The sequence below is a fragment of the Chrysochloris asiatica genome, unplaced genomic scaffold, assembly GCF_000296735.1.
Source record: "Chrysochloris asiatica unplaced genomic scaffold, ChrAsi1.0 scaffold00054, whole genome shotgun sequence".
Classification (NCBI taxonomy): Eukaryota; Metazoa; Chordata; class Mammalia; order Afrosoricida; family Chrysochloridae; genus Chrysochloris; species Chrysochloris asiatica.
The window spans coordinates 7294108-7310885 of NW_006408572.1; the positions used below are offsets into that span (position 1 = coordinate 7294108).

Here is a 16778-nt window from a genome sequence, read left to right on the forward strand (position 1 = left end):
GTGCCTCCTGTGCCGCCTTACTTTTTGAAAGATTTCAATTTTTATTCCATCTATTCCTTTGCCATTTCCTTCAGTGCATCTTGGACTTCTTCGCTAAATATCATTGGCTCTTAATCATATGCTACCTCTTAAAATGGGTGAACATTAACCATTTCCTTTTGGTACAGTGACTTTGTGTATTCCTTCCATCTTCTCTTTCTGCCTCATTCAATAATTTGCCCAGAGAATCTTTCAGTAATGAAAGTCGAGGCTTGAATTTTTTCTTCAGTTGCTCTAGCTAGAGAAATGTTGAGTGTGTTCTTCCTTTTTTGTTTTCTGACTCTAGATCCTTGCACATTTTATTGTAATATTTTGCTTTATCTTCTCAAGCTGATCTTTGGAATTTTCTTTTCAGCTCTTATACCTCTTTATTTCTTCCGTTTGCTTTAGTAGCATCTCTATACTGGAGAGCAAGTTTCAGTTTGTCTTCTCAATGACTTTTTGCTTTCTTTCATGTATGATAATCTTGATGTCATCTCACAACTCGTCAGAATAGGTAGTGGTAATGAATGCAGGTTCTGGAGTCAGACTTCCTGGGTTTGAATACTGACTACCATTTACTTAACCTTTAAGCCTCAGTTTCTTCATCTTTAAAATGAGGGTGATAGTAGTACTTGGCTAAGGATTGTTGTGGGTATTAATCCATGCTGTGAGACAGTGCACATAAAATGCTCAAAACAGTGCCTAATACTGGTATATGTTCAGTAAGCGTCAGTTAAAGTATTTCTTAGAGGTTCCTTCTGCTACTTAAGCTTACTTCTTTTTCTATGTTCCCTGTTAAAGCCTACACCCCTGTGTGTGATAAATGACTTTGAGTTAGTGGTACCTGAGGGTTAAGCCCCCTTCCCATCACTCCCACTTGAAGGGTTCCCACTGCCATTCAGGACTGCTCACACAAAGTATGAGCACTTTTGGTTCATTGGTTAGTAACCTTGGCCTACTAGGGTGGCATTGTAGGATAAGCACTGGACTGCCAACCAAAAGATTGTCAGTTTAAACCCACCAGCCTCTCCAGGGAAACCAGGTTGTTATCAGTCAGAACTGACTCAATGGCACGTCACAACAACCTTGGATGTCAGAAGCTGTGGTGGTGTGGCACAATGATTAACTGTTTGCCTGCTAACCAGAAGGCCAGCAGTCCAAACCTACCAGCAGCTCTTTGGGGAAAAAAGTCTGGAGATCTGCTCCTGTAAAGATGACCATCTAAGAAACCCTGTGGAGCAGTTCTGCTCTGCCGCATGGGGTTGCTATCAGTCAAAATGGACTCAGTGGCATCTAACAATAACACACTCAAATACGCACTCCCCAAATGCCACAAAGAAACCAGTGTGAGATTCTGATTAACAACTGAGTTTAGTAAGTGAAAAAGGCATCTCAGAAAAGTATTAGAGGCAATTACTGCTGTTTCACATCCTCAAATACTTAAAGGGTATTGATTTCATTAGAAAGCAATATCTGATTATTTTTACAAGTGATATTATAGGATAGGTATTTGTAAGTGAAGCTGTGTTGAAAAGAAAGGGCATTGAAGATGGTCCCTGTTGTCGTTGGTTGCCGTGGAGTTGGTTCCCATGTTCCCTAGGGTTTTCTTGGTGTTCCCCCAGCAGTGCTGACAAGTGCTATCTGATTCCCCTGACTTTGATCTGTTTGCTTCCTGGTTTGTTCCAATTTCCATTGTAATGAGACTTTTCTCTTTCCTAGGGGAAACCGGCTCAGGGAAAACAACTCAGCTCCCTCAGTACCTGTATGAAGGAGGGATCAACCGCCAGGGAGTCATTGCTGTGACCCAGCCTCGTCGAGTGGCTGCCATCTCTCTCGCTACCAGAGTCTCAGATGAGAAGAGAACTGAACTTGGGAAGCTGGTACCTAATTTTCTTCTTTCCTATCAGAAATAGACAAGTCTTCCACCCTCCTACATTCCTGCCCTCCTGACACTTCTGTTTTCCTGAACCAAGACTTCTTTTTATGTGTGGAAAGGCATTTTCCTGCCACAGTTATTTCGGCCTGTCTCAGAGTTCTTCACCAGTGCCTGAGAGCCGACAGCAAATCTTTTTTGGAAAGTTGAGTAAATGAGTTGTATTCTTTGAACACGGTTAAGACTTCAGTAACTTCTGTTAGATAATGCATTTCTTTCTAAAGAAATATAGTTTGTGGGAAAATTCCGTTATCTTTCAATCGGATTTTTTCATGAATTTTTTTTAAGCCTCCTTGTATGTAGGTTGTGTAAAGCAAGATCCAGACTCTATACAGGGTTTCTATGAATTGGAACCGAGTCAATGGCACTTCACAGCAACAAGGCATATGTAAGAGATTTCTTTGTGTGAGTGTTTATTTTCCTTAAAAACTTCTTGACACTCTCTCCCCATCTTTATATAACTGCATGAAAGTAATAAGTAGCTTGGGATATGTAGATAAATTTCAAGTTCCACATAGTTGTGCATTTTCCAGTTTTCCTCCACTTAGGATTTTCCAGTTTCATTGTGGCCGAGAAGACACTTTATATCATTTCCATCTTTACAAATTTATGAAGACTTGCCTTGGTCTAACAGATGGTCTGCCCAAAGGAATGTTCTGTGTGCACTGGAGTATAATGTGTATTTTGCTATTGTTGGGTAGAATGTTCAGTAAGGCCTAGTTGGTTTATAGCGTTCTTCAAGTCCTCTGTTTTCTTTATTGATCTTCTTCCTACATGTTGTTTTGTAGGTGAGTTGTAATGTTTTGTAATGCTATTACTGCTGTTGTTAAAAGCACATGTTCCTTGTCTGTTTCCCCACCTGGACTGTGTGCTCCCCAAGTGCTAGGTTACTGTCAGTGTTGCTGTTTGTTCTCTGATGGTGCATGCACCTCGCACAATGTGCTAGCTCACCAGTGTGTGGTGAATGAAAGGAGGATTTCCCCACAGGTTGGTTATACAGTGCGCTTTGATGATGTCACCTCTGAAGACACCAGGATCAAGTTCCTGACTGACGGCATGCTTCTGCGGGAAGCAATCTCAGATTCCCTCCTCCGGAAGTACAGCTGCGTCATTCTGGACGAAGCCCACGAGCGGACTATCCATACAGATGTGCTCTTTGGGGTGGTGAAAACTGCCCAGAGGCGGCGGAAGGAATTGGGGAAACTGCCACTCAAAGTACGTATAACACATTTAAGGAAACCCAAAAATAGCAAACCCACGGTCTATTCTGACTCTCAGTGACCCTGTAGGGCAGAGTAGAGCTGCCAAATCACATTTCTGAGACTGTAAATCTCTATGGAAGCAGACTGTCCCATCTTTTTCCCTTGGAGCAGCTTGGTAGGTTCAAACTGTTGACCTTGAGGTTAGAAGCCAAGCAGTTTAACCTCTGCACCACTCGAGCTCCCTGGATTTACAGAGGAAATCATTCATTTCATCTTCAACACACTTTCCTTTGGCCATTCTATAAACAGTGGCGGGGAGAGCATGGTCACAGGACATTAGCTGTGACAGAAGAAGTTATACGTGACACCAGCCTCACTCATCTGTCTGCTTCTGTGTGTGACAGGGTACAGAAAGACTGGCCCCATTTGTCTCTCACCTTGTGTGTGCCCTCTTATGTAGGTAATTGTGATGTCAGCCACGATGGATGTGGATCTCTTCTCTCAGTATTTCAACGGCGCCCCCGTCCTCTACCTAGAAGGGCGGCAGCACCCTATCCAGGTTTTCTACACCAAGCAGCCTCAGAATGACTACCTGCATGCAGCGTTGGTCTCGGTCTTCCAGATCCACCAGGTATGCGCTGGGCTCAGATTTCAAAACAGCTCTGTGTCCCCCTGCAGTTGATATCGACAATATTCAGTCTTGAATAAGACAGCTCTGTGAGTTGTGTCATTATGATAAGTAAGGAGTTTATTTGTCATGTCCGAATTTGTATCTTTTTTCAATTAGGTCTCTTTTTTTTTTTTTACTCCAATAAGGAAAATAATTCAAGAGTAAGTGTAGAAACTGACCAACATCTTTCCTCAGCAAAGCCAGAAAATTTCCATATGTGATCACAGTGGCTTGAACACTTGGTTTGGTCATAGCCCCTATTCTGAAACAGCCAAAGGCACATCCTACCTGTAACCCATGGTGCCTGGCACTGGTATCTGTTCAGTAAGTATCAGCTGGGATATTATTTCCAGTGCTTTGGCAGTTACATAATGATGGTCATGCTGCATTTTGTGATCTGAAGTGGTTTTCCTCTATTTGTGCATAATGCCAATTTTCCCCTAACCACCTGCTCTTTGGAACCTAACCATGTCACTCGGTGAGGAGTGGGTATATCTTACTACGTATGATATACTACAACATCTCATTAAAAACCAAGGAGATGTAAATCTTCATTAGATTCACAATAACAAAGTTTACGAGATATTTGCTACATAAAAGAAAGGTTGGTATTGGTCTAGAATGGGCCTTTACTTACACTTTTTGAAAAATCCATATTAAGAAAAACTTTCAAAGTGTCTATTTTAAGAAAACACTTTAAAAACTTCAGTTTTGTTTCATATTTTATAAAATCTACCATTTTCACTTTGCCTTTAACATTCTGAGCAAATCTAGAGGCCGACATTTGAAGAATTTTTATTTTCATCAAAGTGATACATGTGCAATTTGAAAATTCAAGTCGTGAAATTTTTAAAGGCTCAAAATGAGAAAATAACAGCTCCTTGCTTTAGTTTCTCCAGCCCGGATTCTTGCTCATTAAGATAAACCACATTTAACTCTGGTATTTCCTCTGGATGTTCCTGCCGCATAGGTAGTCTCCATCTTAGGACGGTCAGTTTCCGTTCCAACAACTTTTTCATAAGTCAGTTCTGATATAGTTTAGTTTTGATTGCCCCTGCTTTTTATTATCAGTATCTTTATAAATCCGGCAGTATTGTAAATAGTAAACCAAAATTGAACATCAGTGAATGAATATCTGAAGCTGATAATAACATCAGCAAATTACAGACTCCAACTTGTTATTCCTAATGTTGTTGTTGCGAAGAGGCGTTGAGTCAGTTCCGATTCATAGCAACCCTGTATAGGGTTTTTGAGAAGTGACTAGTGAGCGAGAACTACCGACTCTGCAGTCCAGCGCATTAACCTGCAGCACCACACCAGGACTTATTATTTATGATAAAATGTACAAAAACAACAGCAAAAAGGAACAGTAGTAAGTGCAGTTCATCACAATGCGGGAACTACTTATATTTCTAAATAACCTGCTTAAATGATTGTTTCTTGATTGATCAGTATTGTTGTTAAGTGTTGTGTTGATTCCAATTCATAGCGGCTCTATATAGGGTTTCCGAGGAGCAGCTGGTTTGAACCACCAGCCTTATGGTTAGCAGTCCAGTGCTTATCCTAAAGTACCATAGCAGGACTCCGTTGTTGTTGTTGTTGTTAGGTGCTGTGGAGTCGGTACCAACTCATAGTGACCTTATGCACAGCAGAACGGAACACTGCCTGATCATGAGCCAACCTCACTATTGTTGCCACGCTTGAGCCCATTGATGGCCCACTTTGCCATTCCATCTTGCCGGGGGTCTTCCTCTTTTTCTCTAACCCTCCACCTACCGAACATGATATCCTTCTCCAGCGACTGGTCCTTCCTGACAGCATGTCTGAAGTATGAGAGATGAAGTTTGGCCATCCTGGCCTCCAAGAAGCACTCTGGTTGGACTTCTTCCAACACGGATCTGTTGGTTCTTTTGGCAGCCCACGGCACTTTCAACATTCTCCTCCAACACCATAACTCAAAAGCATCAATTCTCCTGTGGTCTTCCTTATTCATTGTTCAGCTTTCACATGCATATAAGGTTATTGAAAATACTGTGGCTTGGGTCAGGCGCACCTTAGTCCTCAAGCTGACATCTCTGCTCTTCAATACTTTAAAACCTTCCTGTGCAGCAGATTTGCCTAATGCAATATGTCGTCTGATCTCTTGACTGCTGCTTCTGTGAGTGTTGATAGTTAATCCAAGAAGAATGAAGTCCTTGACAACTTCAATCTTTTCTCTGTTGATAAGAATGTTGTTTATTGGTCCAGTGGTGAGGATTTTTGTTTTCTTGACATTGAGATGTAATCCATATCGATGTTGCTAGGTCTTGTCAAATCAGTTTTGACTCATAGTGACCCCATGTGACTGTAGAACTGTCCCTTAAGGTTTTCGTGGTGCTGGTATGGCCCTGCAGGATAATGTGCTGGACAGCAAGGTCAGTTTGAACTACAAAGTCAGCAGTTCAAACCCACCAGCTGTTCATCAGAAACCCTATACAGAGTCACTGTGAGTTGGAACTGACTCCACGGCACTTAACCACAAACAAGAATATTTCCAGAAGCTGATTGCCAGGTCTTTGTCCCACAGAACTACCACGTCATTGAAAATGCCTCCTGGTTAGGTTCAAACTGCCAACCTGTCACTTAGTAGCTGAGTACTTCATCGTTGATCTGCCAGGCTCCCTTGATCATTTCTAAATAGCTTAACGTTGATTTGTTATCATGGTAGATGCCTCTCTCACTCCTGACTCCCTCCTCCATCTTCTCAACATAGTTATATTGTTGTTGTTAAGTGCTGTTGAGTCCATTCTGACTCATAGCAACTCTGTATAGGGTTTCAGAGGAGCAGTTGGTGGGTTTGAACTGCCAACCTTGTGGTTCACAGTCCAGTGCTGATCCTGCCGTACCACATCAGGAGTCCCCAACAGAGTTATAGCAGGTTGTTTTTTTTTTTTTACATGGAGACATTGAATTTATTGGAGGGCACAGGTCAGTGCTACCCAAGGCCTTCATGAATGCAGGGCCCTCCACTTGTCCAAGGGGCCACAGTTGGGGATGTATTTGACCCCACAGCCATCTGGGATGAGGTGCTTCTCAGCTACCATGTCTTCAGACTCAACATTGAACTTGGTGAAGCCTCACTTCTTGGAGATGTGGATCTTCTGGCGTTCAGGGAACTTGAACTTGGCCCTGCATAGGGCTTCAGTCACATGCTCCTTGTTTTGAAGCTTGGTGCGGATGGACACGATGACTTGGCCAGTGTGGACCCTACCCACAGTGCCCTGGGGCTTTCCAAAGGCCCCTCACGTCCCCGTCTGGATCCTGTCAGCCCCAGCACACGACAGCATTGTTGATGCGAATGACATGAAACGGCTGCAGCCACACTCGGATGTGAAAGCCGTCTTTGCCACAACTTTTCACCATGTACTTTTTGGCACAAATATGGGCAGCCTCCAGGGCTTTTGAAGAGAGCTGCTCATATTTATCTGACACCATGTGGCCACAGAGTGGGAATTGCCTTCTTCCGACCCAGGTCAAAGGTACAAATCTTGGCATCAGGGACACCTTGGTAGAAGTGGGACTTGGGATAGGGCTTGTTCTCATAATTCTGGTAACACCGGGCAGGGCGGCAGCCCATGGCGACACCAGGATCTTTGTGGCACGCTGGAGGGAAAGAGAGCAGGTTGTTTTTTAAACCAGATATCAGTAACAACCATATTATGGCTGTGCATTGTTGGTAGACCCCCATTGCTATACCTCCTTTCTTTTATGACATATTGTTCCTATCCCTAAATGTTCTTAATATCTGTTATATGGATATAAGACCGTTTTTTATGTGTTCAAATCCTGATTGTTTTATTTCCCCTGGAATCTTCTATGTTGCTGTTCCAGTCAGAACAGTTTGCTCTCCTGGGCTGGAGTTTCTATCAAGTCTGAGCAATCCCAATCTTGACCTCTTTGTAGGAAGCCCCTTCATCTCAGGACATCCTGGTGTTCCTCACTGGCCAGGAGGAGATTGAAGCCATGAGTAAGACTTGTCGAGACATTGCAAAGCACCTCCCAGATGGCTGCCCCTCAATGCTGGTTCTGCCCCTGTATGCCTCCCTGCCCTATGCTCAACAGCTCCGCGTTTTCCAGGGGGCTCCCAAGGTGAGTGCACTGCCTCCTGACCAACCCCTGGTCAGGGCACCTTGGTAAATGTACATGTTGTCAAGGTCCTGATAAGACAGGGGAGGGTGCTGGACAGGATGGGGTGGTCAGGTGCCAGATAAACTACTTGAAAAGCTCAGCTACAGATACCACACACCTGAGGTAAGAACTGGCAGGGAGATACTTGTCGGCAGTTGAGGGTAAGGCTGACAAATAAATGAGTGACCCTCCTAACGTCCAACAGGAATAAACTCCATTTGACCATTCATTAGGTTCCAGTGAGGGCCAGACTGTGAGCTAATGCGCTACATACACTGTAGCTTTTCCTCTTAAGAACCAGGAAACTGTTTTTCTTTATGGGTTCTGGTCCCATTTTATAAACACTGAAGTCTTGAAAGATGAAGGAGCGATTGCTTAGGGCCAGCATTCCCACTCATATCTACCTGCTTCCTTCCAAATCCTGTGCCGTTTTCCCTCTCCATCTCATTCCTCAAAATAAGCTTTTAAGGATGAGCATCCCTGCCTCCCTGCTGCTCCCTGTGCTAATAACTGCCCACATAGAGTCTCTCATGAATGATGGAGTCGTTTTTTGTTTTTTGTTTTTAACTTTATCATGAGTGGATTGTTTAGGAAATGAATGGTGAGGACTGCGTTTGAAAACTTCTGAGTCATACGGCTTTTTGGTTTTCTTGTAGGGCTGTCGCAAAGTAATCATTTCAACCAACATCGCAGAAACCTCCATAACCATTCCAGGAGTGAAACATGTAGTGGACACAGGCATGGTGAAAGCAAAGAAGTATAACCCTGGTGAGAACCCGTAGCTCATGACTGTCTCTTCTCTGTCGTGTTTGTAGCTAACTCAGATTTGGGGGGCACTCTCCATAAATGAGACAGTCTGGATGCCAAGCCCAGAAGGAGACCACCCGAGGCAGATGGGCGAGATGAGAAAACCAGGCAGAGGCAATGTCCCAGGCGGGTTGTTAGCAAGCCAGTGAACAGAGTTTCATCAGAAGTTTCAGGAGCAGTCTGATAACAGGTCCAAGGTTCTTGCTAGAAATATTTGCATATGCCTAGTCTGATGGCTTAAACATTGAGCTGCTAACTGCAAGGTCAGTGGATCAAAGCCACCAACAGCTCTGTGAGAGAAAGATGAGACTATCTGCTCCTGTACACAGTTTCAGTCTTTGAAGGCCTAGGGAACAGTTCTGCTTGGCCATAGAACAACGGTGAGTCAAAATTGCTTTGATGGCAGTGGGTTTTGGTTTGCACTCTGAGGAAGGAAACTAATTCCCTAGGCTGGGGTGAGGAGTGGAGGGGAGGCACTAGTTGTTTCCCAAGCACTGCGGTGGGGAGCTTGCTTGACGTCAGTTGATCCATGCTGCACCTCATTCCACAGAGGGTTGGAGGCAGCTGAAATGGTGACTCCCAGGCTTTTAGTTGAAATATACTGCCAAACATTGGAGGGTGCGAATGTTCACATGTGTATGTTTCAGAGCTAATGTGTGTGGAAGGGCTTGATTCTCTTGTGCCTGGTGGAGAGCTCCCCTCTAACAAGAACCCTTTAGTCTTTGGAAACAAATAGTTGCAATAGCAGATTGGAAGGAGAACAAAGCACACAAGCACACAAGCCACTGCAGGCACTGGATTGCTGAGCTCTTGATTGACAGGGAGACCACCCACCCTCTAGTTAGCCAGGAGCTATCCCGGTTTTCATGCTGGAAGCCCCGCATCCCCCACAACCTGGAAGGCTGCTTACCCTGCAAGCTAAGCCCAGACCTGAACCTGCCATCCTGGCCTGTGGCCATGAACATGAGGTTTTCCTGATGATTCAGCGACATCCCACACAGTTTCCCTGGAGCCAAACCACTGCAAAGCGGCCTAGTTTGTGCTTTCTGTTGTAGCCCTGAGTTTTTCCGGATCTCTGTATTGGAGAAAGGTCCCTGGTGTTCTGAGGTACTGGTGCTGCTGCTTGGCAGGGTTGTGAAACTGTTCCGTTGCGTGGAGAGTGAAGCACTCGTGTGGCCTGTTCTCCTTCCAGACAGCGGTCTTGAGGTGTTAGCTGTGCAGCGGGTGTCAAAGACCCAGGCCTGGCAGCGCACAGGAAGGGCTGGCAGAGAGGATAGTGGCATCTGCTACCGACTGTACACGGAGGAGGAGTTTGAGAAGTTTGAGAAGATGACGGTGCCAGAAATCCAGAGGTGAGCTCGGGGTTCCCTGCTCCCCTGCCTTGCATCCTGCTTCTCCTTCCCATCGGTACCGCCCCATTCTATCCAACACTCCTGGGTGGGTGGTTCTGACTCACTGGGTGGAGAACCAGAGACGAGTAAATGCCCTGTGTCTCCCACTCTCTAGGTGCAACCTGGCGAGCGTGATGCTACAGCTCCTAGCAATGAAAGTTCCAAATATACTCACTTTTGACTTCATGTCCAAACCGTCTCCAGGTAAGTGAAGCACACAGTGTCACACAGGGGTCTCAGTAGCTAAGTAACAACAGATGGACCCTCCATAGGCAGCCTTTTAAAAAGTGTTTTGATGGTTCAGCGTGTTTGGTGGATAATAACATTGACTGTGAGAGAAGCTGCTGAAATTCAGGAGATGCTGGGTTTCTGCTTCCAGCACAGTCCTCAGGCAAAAACGAAAGTATCAGACAGGAAGTCCCGGCCCAGTTCCTTAGCCACTGGGACCGGGAATTGAACACAGCCCATGGATGCTGCAGAAACCCAGCGGACATTGTACCTTTATCAGCAAAAGGATGGGAAAGACTAGAATTTGCTGATTTGAGTGCAGCTTCCTTTTTTCAGCTGAATCATTGTAAAGAGCTCCAAAACAAGAATGCCAGATGTCATGTCTGAAGTGGGTGAGGAGAGGGAAATGACAAGGGCAGAATGTGACTCCAGACTTTGTCTCTGTGACTCTGCTCGTGTTTAATTGTGCTTGATTGTGCTCTACTGCCCCTCCTTAGTGGTCTCTCCATGGAGGGGTCAGAAATCATTGGGATTCGGACTGATGATGTGTTGGCACCTAGCATCTCGTCAGGACACCATTCACCTTTTCTTTCTCTTGCCCACCTCCCCTTTTTTTAAAGCATTACAAATGGTAACCCAATAAAACCCCAAAAGAATGGTTGGGTATGCTGGGATCTTCATATCACTTCGCTCAGGTAACCGCTGTGACCATTTCCCAGTTGTCCCCTAGAGACAAGCTGTGCATAATACACAGATAGCAGCGTACAGTGTACACTGTTTGACATGGTCGTTTTCCTTTTAATTGCCAAATTCTTACATACAAAGGAGTAACGTGCTGTATACACACAGTAGATGGAGTAATGAAGCAAACAAACCCGTGTGCTTACTGCCAGTGCCACCAAACCTGCCATGCCGTCCCCGACTGTACTTGTTTCTGTCCCCTTCTCTCCGTGCATAATGTAAACATTCACCCATATTTTGTGTGCTCTTTTCTTTATTGTTTTCTGATGCACGTATGTGCCCCTACAGGGTGTGCTTGGGTATTTATTCCCCAGCAGTCCCTCTTTTCCTCCAGATTTGTTTTCTGAGGTTTGTTTGTGTTGATGGACATTATGCTGCTGTTTAAACAAACCAGAACGTATTTATCCATTCTCCTGTTAATGTTCATTTGCATCTTGCTCTTGTCACGAAAGATATTGTACAGACTGTTCCTTTGTGAGTCAGTAATAACCAGCGTTCTCACCTCATGTTTCCAGCCCCACAGGCTGCCTCTGAGGCAACTAGTATTTCCATTGTGTGGTGTGTGCAAGAGAAACGGAAGCAAAAATCTATTCTTCCTCTAATCTTTTTAATTAACAGTGACAAATTCTACATACAGTTTTATATCTTGCTCTTGTTTGACTCAGCCACTTAAGATTGTCCCATTTTCATACATAAGGAACCTCCTTGTTATTTAGTGGTAGTATATATCCCCGTAGTATGAATGTACTCTACTTCTAGTCATGTGTTAGTGCTGATAGTCCTCTATTGAATATCTTTGTACAAAGGTCTCTGCAATGTATGAGTCTATCTGAAGGTGATAAGTGTGATATTGCTGGACTAAAGGGTATACGTGTGTACAATTGGTATTAGTTTAAAAGGGCATCAAAGCGGAGGCAGTTATGTCATTGATAGCTTTAAAAACCTATCACGGGGCACTGGTGGCTGTGAGCTCTGCTGCTGTTTGATGTAGAGCGACCAGAAGCGCCAGAAGTCTTCCTTTTTTTTTTTTTAATGTCTCTGTTTCTTTAGATCACATTCAGGCGGCCATTGCCCAACTGGACCTGTTAGGTGCTCTTGACCATAAGGATGACCAGCTTAACCTGACTCCAATTGGAAGGAAGATGGCAGCATTTCCTTTAGAACCCAAATTTGCCAAAGTAAATGCTACAGTCTCCTCGCTCCCCTTTGTACTTTCTAGGGTAGCTATCCCAAAGTAGACCCTGAACCCAGTGCTTCTGGATTAATCCTCACCTCTTCTCTTAAATCTTTGCAACGCCTTCTATCTGTGGAACACTGGTTTCTGTCCTCTCCAGTATTCAAGGATATAAATTAGCTCTGTCCACAAGAAATTTGGCATCCTGCGGGGAAAGCAGGCATCTGTTTTACAACAACTCAAAATAGCATGAACATAGACAATTATGGCTTTAGAAACAGCTGCCCCTGAGCTCCTTAGAAGGGAAGATGCAAAATCAATATACAGCAGTTAAGAGATGAACTTGACTTAACCAATTGTTAATTCTGATTTGTAGACCATCCTACTGTCCTCCAAATTCCACTGCACCGAGGAGATACTGACTATTGTCTCGCTGCTGTCTGTGGACAGCGTTCTTTACAACCCTCCTGCTCGGCGGGATGAGGTGCAGAGTGTCCGGAAGAAGTTCATATCCAGTGAGGGGGACCACGTTACTTTGCTGAATATCTACCGGACCTTCAAAAACATCGGTGGCAATAAAGTAAGCATTGTCCTATTTCTTTTCTGATAAGACAGCTCCTTCCTTCTGGCCAGTGCTGTGCGTGTACTTACGCGTTTTGGCTGAATCATCTAGAGATCCTCAGAAAGAATCCCAGATTGGCATTTCCGAAATGTGTGAAGACAAGGGGTTAATAAGAGACTCTGGCCTTAGTCTCTGCTTGTATTTAACTTGAGCTTAATATGAACAAATTGGTTATACTTTTGGCGATTCAATTTCTTAGCTACATAATGACTTTTCCCCCCCACCTGCTCCTAACTTATTCACAGTGGTTTTTGCTTGTATAATATTTAAGTTCTTTGGACCAATATGGAAAATATCAGTATTTCCTTTGACTTATTAATAAGATCAATTATTGTTCCATAGTGTATAAACTTTTCCTTTGCATTTTAAAGCACCCACTTCTTTCAAATGAAAAAGTAAGCCACCATCCAGTTTCAACAGCTGTAAATTTTGCTAAAATTGTCTCACTTTATTTTTAAGGAAATAAATAAATAAATGCTGTAGATTCTGTGCTCTGATGTCCTTTCCTAGTCCTTCCTCCCTTGTATTTGTGCTATCCTGTAGATGTTCCCTATGAGTGGCATACTGTTACTTCACATCCATGTATATAAGTATTTTCTTACACTATCGTTTTGTAACTTGATTCCACTTCCAGTGCCGCCATGAACATCTGTACGTGTCTCCTTGTGCAGGTGGGGAGAATTTTCTCTGGGGCCAACCACTTGGAGTGTAGCTGCTGGGTCTTGGGATAGCTGTGTCTGAACTTTACCATGTTGTGGGTCTTGGGATAGCTGTGTCTGAACTTTACCATGTTGTGGGTCTTGGGATAGCTGTGTCTGAACTTTACCATGTTGTGGGTCTGGGATAGCTGTGTCTGAACTTTACCATGTTCTGGGTCTGGGATAGCTGTGTCTGAACTTTACCATGTTGTGGGTCTTGGGATAGCTGTGTCTGAACTTTACCGTGTTGTGGGTCTGGGATAGCTGTGTCTGAACTTTACCATGTTGTGTGTCCCTCCGATGTTGCTAGCACCTTTTATGCTCCCTAAAGTAACATATGAAGGAGCTCTGGTAGCGTAGTGGTTACGAATCGGGCTGCGAACCTTAAGGTCAGCGGTTTGAAACTACCAGGTGCTCTGTGGGAGAAAGATGAGGCTTTCTACTCCCGTAAAGATTTACACCCTCGGAAACCCTATACAGGGTCGCTATGGGTCGGAACCGATTCGATGGCACATAACAACAATAACAAAGTAACGTATGAGAGTTTCCATGACCACTATCCCCTCTGACTCTTGGTAAAATGACTTTAATTCTGCCAAGTGATGGAAGTGAATGCATCAGTTATTTGAAACTCTTGCCTGGGTTCCTCAAGAGATTAGAGCTCTTTAGTTATGTTCATTGGCTGTTAGTAGTTCCTCTTCTGTAGCTGCTTCCTCATATCCTTTGTCCAGTTTTCTATTGGATTGTTGGTCTCTCTCTTACTGATTTGTAGAAGTTTTTTATTTTATCTATTTATTTAACATATTTTGGAGGTACTAATCCCTTATAGGGTGTGGTAATACAAATATTTCCTCCAGTCTATAGCTCTTTTTCATGGTGATTTTTGGCATAAGAAGGAGCAATAGTAATGCTGTGGGTTAGGTATTGGGCGGCTAACTGAAAAGTTGGTAGTTCAAAGCCTTCAGCCCTCTGGGAGAAAAAGATGAGGCTGTCTGTTCCTGCAAATACTTACAGTCTTGGGAACCTTATATAGGGTTGTTAAAAGTCCGAACTGACTCAGTGCTAAATGGTTTGGTTTTAGTTTAGACCTAAGGGTATTTTTAGTTTTGTTTTCATTTGGATTATTAATATGTTCCATTATGTTTCATGCTTATTAATTTAAAGCTGTTTTCCTCCTCTCACCCAAATCACAATAAAAAGTGGTGCTTTTTTTAAAAGAAGATATTTTCCATTATGATTCATGCTTTTTAATTTAAAGCTGTTTTCCTCTTTTCTTGCAAATCACAATAAAAAGTTTGGGTTTTTTTCTTTAAAGAAGCTATTTTCCTCTATTTGTTTCTGGCACCTGAAGTTTTCCCTATCTACCTTCTGAATTGCTATGTATCTGTCTCTGTAAAAATGAAGGGATTGTGAGACCTCTTTTGTCCTCTACAGGATTGGTGCAGAGAGAATTTTGTCAACAGCAAGAATATGATGCTAGTAGCTGAAGTCAGAGCCCAGCTGAGGGATATTTGTTTGAAGGTATTGTTTCTTTCTACCATTCTTTAGGGTACTGGGACTAAGCTGCTCCTGTTTCCTAGTTAGACTTTATAAATTACTTAGCATGAGTGGCTTAATGCGCCAGACTGCAAAGCTGTTCAAACTGCAAGGTCGAGGGTTCAAGCTTGCCAGCTGCTCTTTAGAAACCCTAAACAGGATTGCTCAGTGGCACTTCACAACAACAAGTGATTTTAAAAGTAATGATCCCTGTAGGAAAATTTGAAAACAGGAACAAAGTAAAAATTACCCATACTTCCACACCTCCTGGATTTAGTCTACTTCTTAATAGCCATGTTTTTAAAGTACACAATGTATATATATATATATATATATATATATATATATATATATATGTTGTTGTTGTGATGTGCCGTGGAGTTGGTTCTGACTCACAGTGACACTGTACAGGATTTCCGAGGCCGTAAATCTTTACGGGAGCAGAAAGCCTCATCTTTCTCCCGTGGAACAGCTGGTAGTTTCGAACTGCTGACCTTGTGGTTCGCAGCCCGATTCGTAACCGCTACGCTACCAGAGCTCCTTATGTGTATATATATATGTGTGTGTGTGTGTGTAGTTACATTGTTGTTAAGTGCCATTGAGTTGGTCTCCACTCATAACAACCTTGTTTCCTAGGAGTAGATGGTAAGTTTGAATACCAACCTATTGGTTAGCAGCCCAGTACTCATCCTACAATGCCACACCAGGGCTCCATATCTAGTTATATCTATGTGTAAATTCAGACTTTACAAATGCTTTTGTGAAGTGTTTTCCATGTTAAAATGTTCCCTAAGATTTTTGTTTTTTTCAAGTGGGAATATCTCATTTTTGTTCAGGTTACAAAAGCACATGCATATTTGTTCATACAGAAAACAGTGATATACATGGAGGGCAGTCTCAAAAAAGCCCATGGAAAAATGGAATCAAAGAGAATGTAATGTTTCCACCGACTTTTTGAAGCCCCCTCATATAACACAGAAAGTTTTGGAAGTCTCCTATAATCCTGCCTCTCCAGGGATATTGTTGTTGTTAAGTGCCATCGAGGACTAGCCACTATTAAAAGATTCTTCTGGACTTGTTTCTGTATGTGTGTGTGTGCATCTCTGTATATGTGTGCGATTGCGTGTGTTTCTTGAGAGCCCTGTTTTTCAATGCTTTCTGTCAGTGGAACGTAGTTCTACCATGCCGTGAGCAGGTGGGAACATTTCCATTGCTTGCTTTCTCCTGGAACAGATGTCAATGCCAGTCATGTCATCGCGAGGAGACATGGAGAGCGTCCGTCGCTGCCTGGCACACAGCCTCTTCATGAACACCGCAGAACTTCAGCCAGATGGCACCTATGCCACCACAGACACCCACCAGCCGGTGGCCATCCACCCTTCGTCTGTCCTCTTCCACTGCAAGCCGGCCTGCGTCGTGTACACCGAGTTGCTCTACACCAACAAGTGCTACATGCGTGATCTGTGTGTTGTAGATGCCGAGTGGCTATACGAGGCTGCCCCTGAGTACTTCCGCAGGAAGCTGAGAACCGCCAGGAACTGAGCCACTCCCAGTGCTGCTGGGATTGCTGCTTGTCCAGGAGCTTGGA

General features: G+C 43.7%; 1 protein-coding gene and 1 pseudogene across 2 annotated transcripts in view; one reads left to right on the forward strand and one right to left on the reverse strand.

Moving 5' to 3' along the window:
- The window catches only part of DHX33 (DEAH (Asp-Glu-Ala-His) box polypeptide 33), a 22751-nt gene extending 5973 nt beyond the window's left edge, over window positions 1-16778 (forward strand). The window contains exons 2-12 of one of the 2 annotated variants that reach the window (XM_006863298.1): window positions 1741-1901; window positions 2942-3169; window positions 3617-3787; window positions 7769-7954; window positions 8650-8761; window positions 9993-10152; window positions 10307-10395; window positions 12211-12338; window positions 12711-12914; window positions 15089-15175; window positions 16424-16732. In XM_006863298.1, coding sequence (XP_006863360.1) covers window positions 1741-1901; window positions 2942-3169; window positions 3617-3787; window positions 7769-7954; window positions 8650-8761; window positions 9993-10152; window positions 10307-10395; window positions 12211-12338; window positions 12711-12914; window positions 15089-15175; window positions 16424-16732 — 1835 coding nt within the window. Of the gene's footprint in view, window positions 1-1740; window positions 1902-2941; window positions 3170-3616; window positions 3788-7768; window positions 7955-8649; window positions 8762-9992; window positions 10153-10306; window positions 10396-12210; window positions 12339-12710; window positions 12915-15088; window positions 15176-16423 lie in introns of both variants that reach the window. The other variant, XM_006863297.1, reaches the window with a different exon arrangement.
- LOC102826372 lies at window positions 6801-7442 on the reverse strand (annotated as a pseudogene).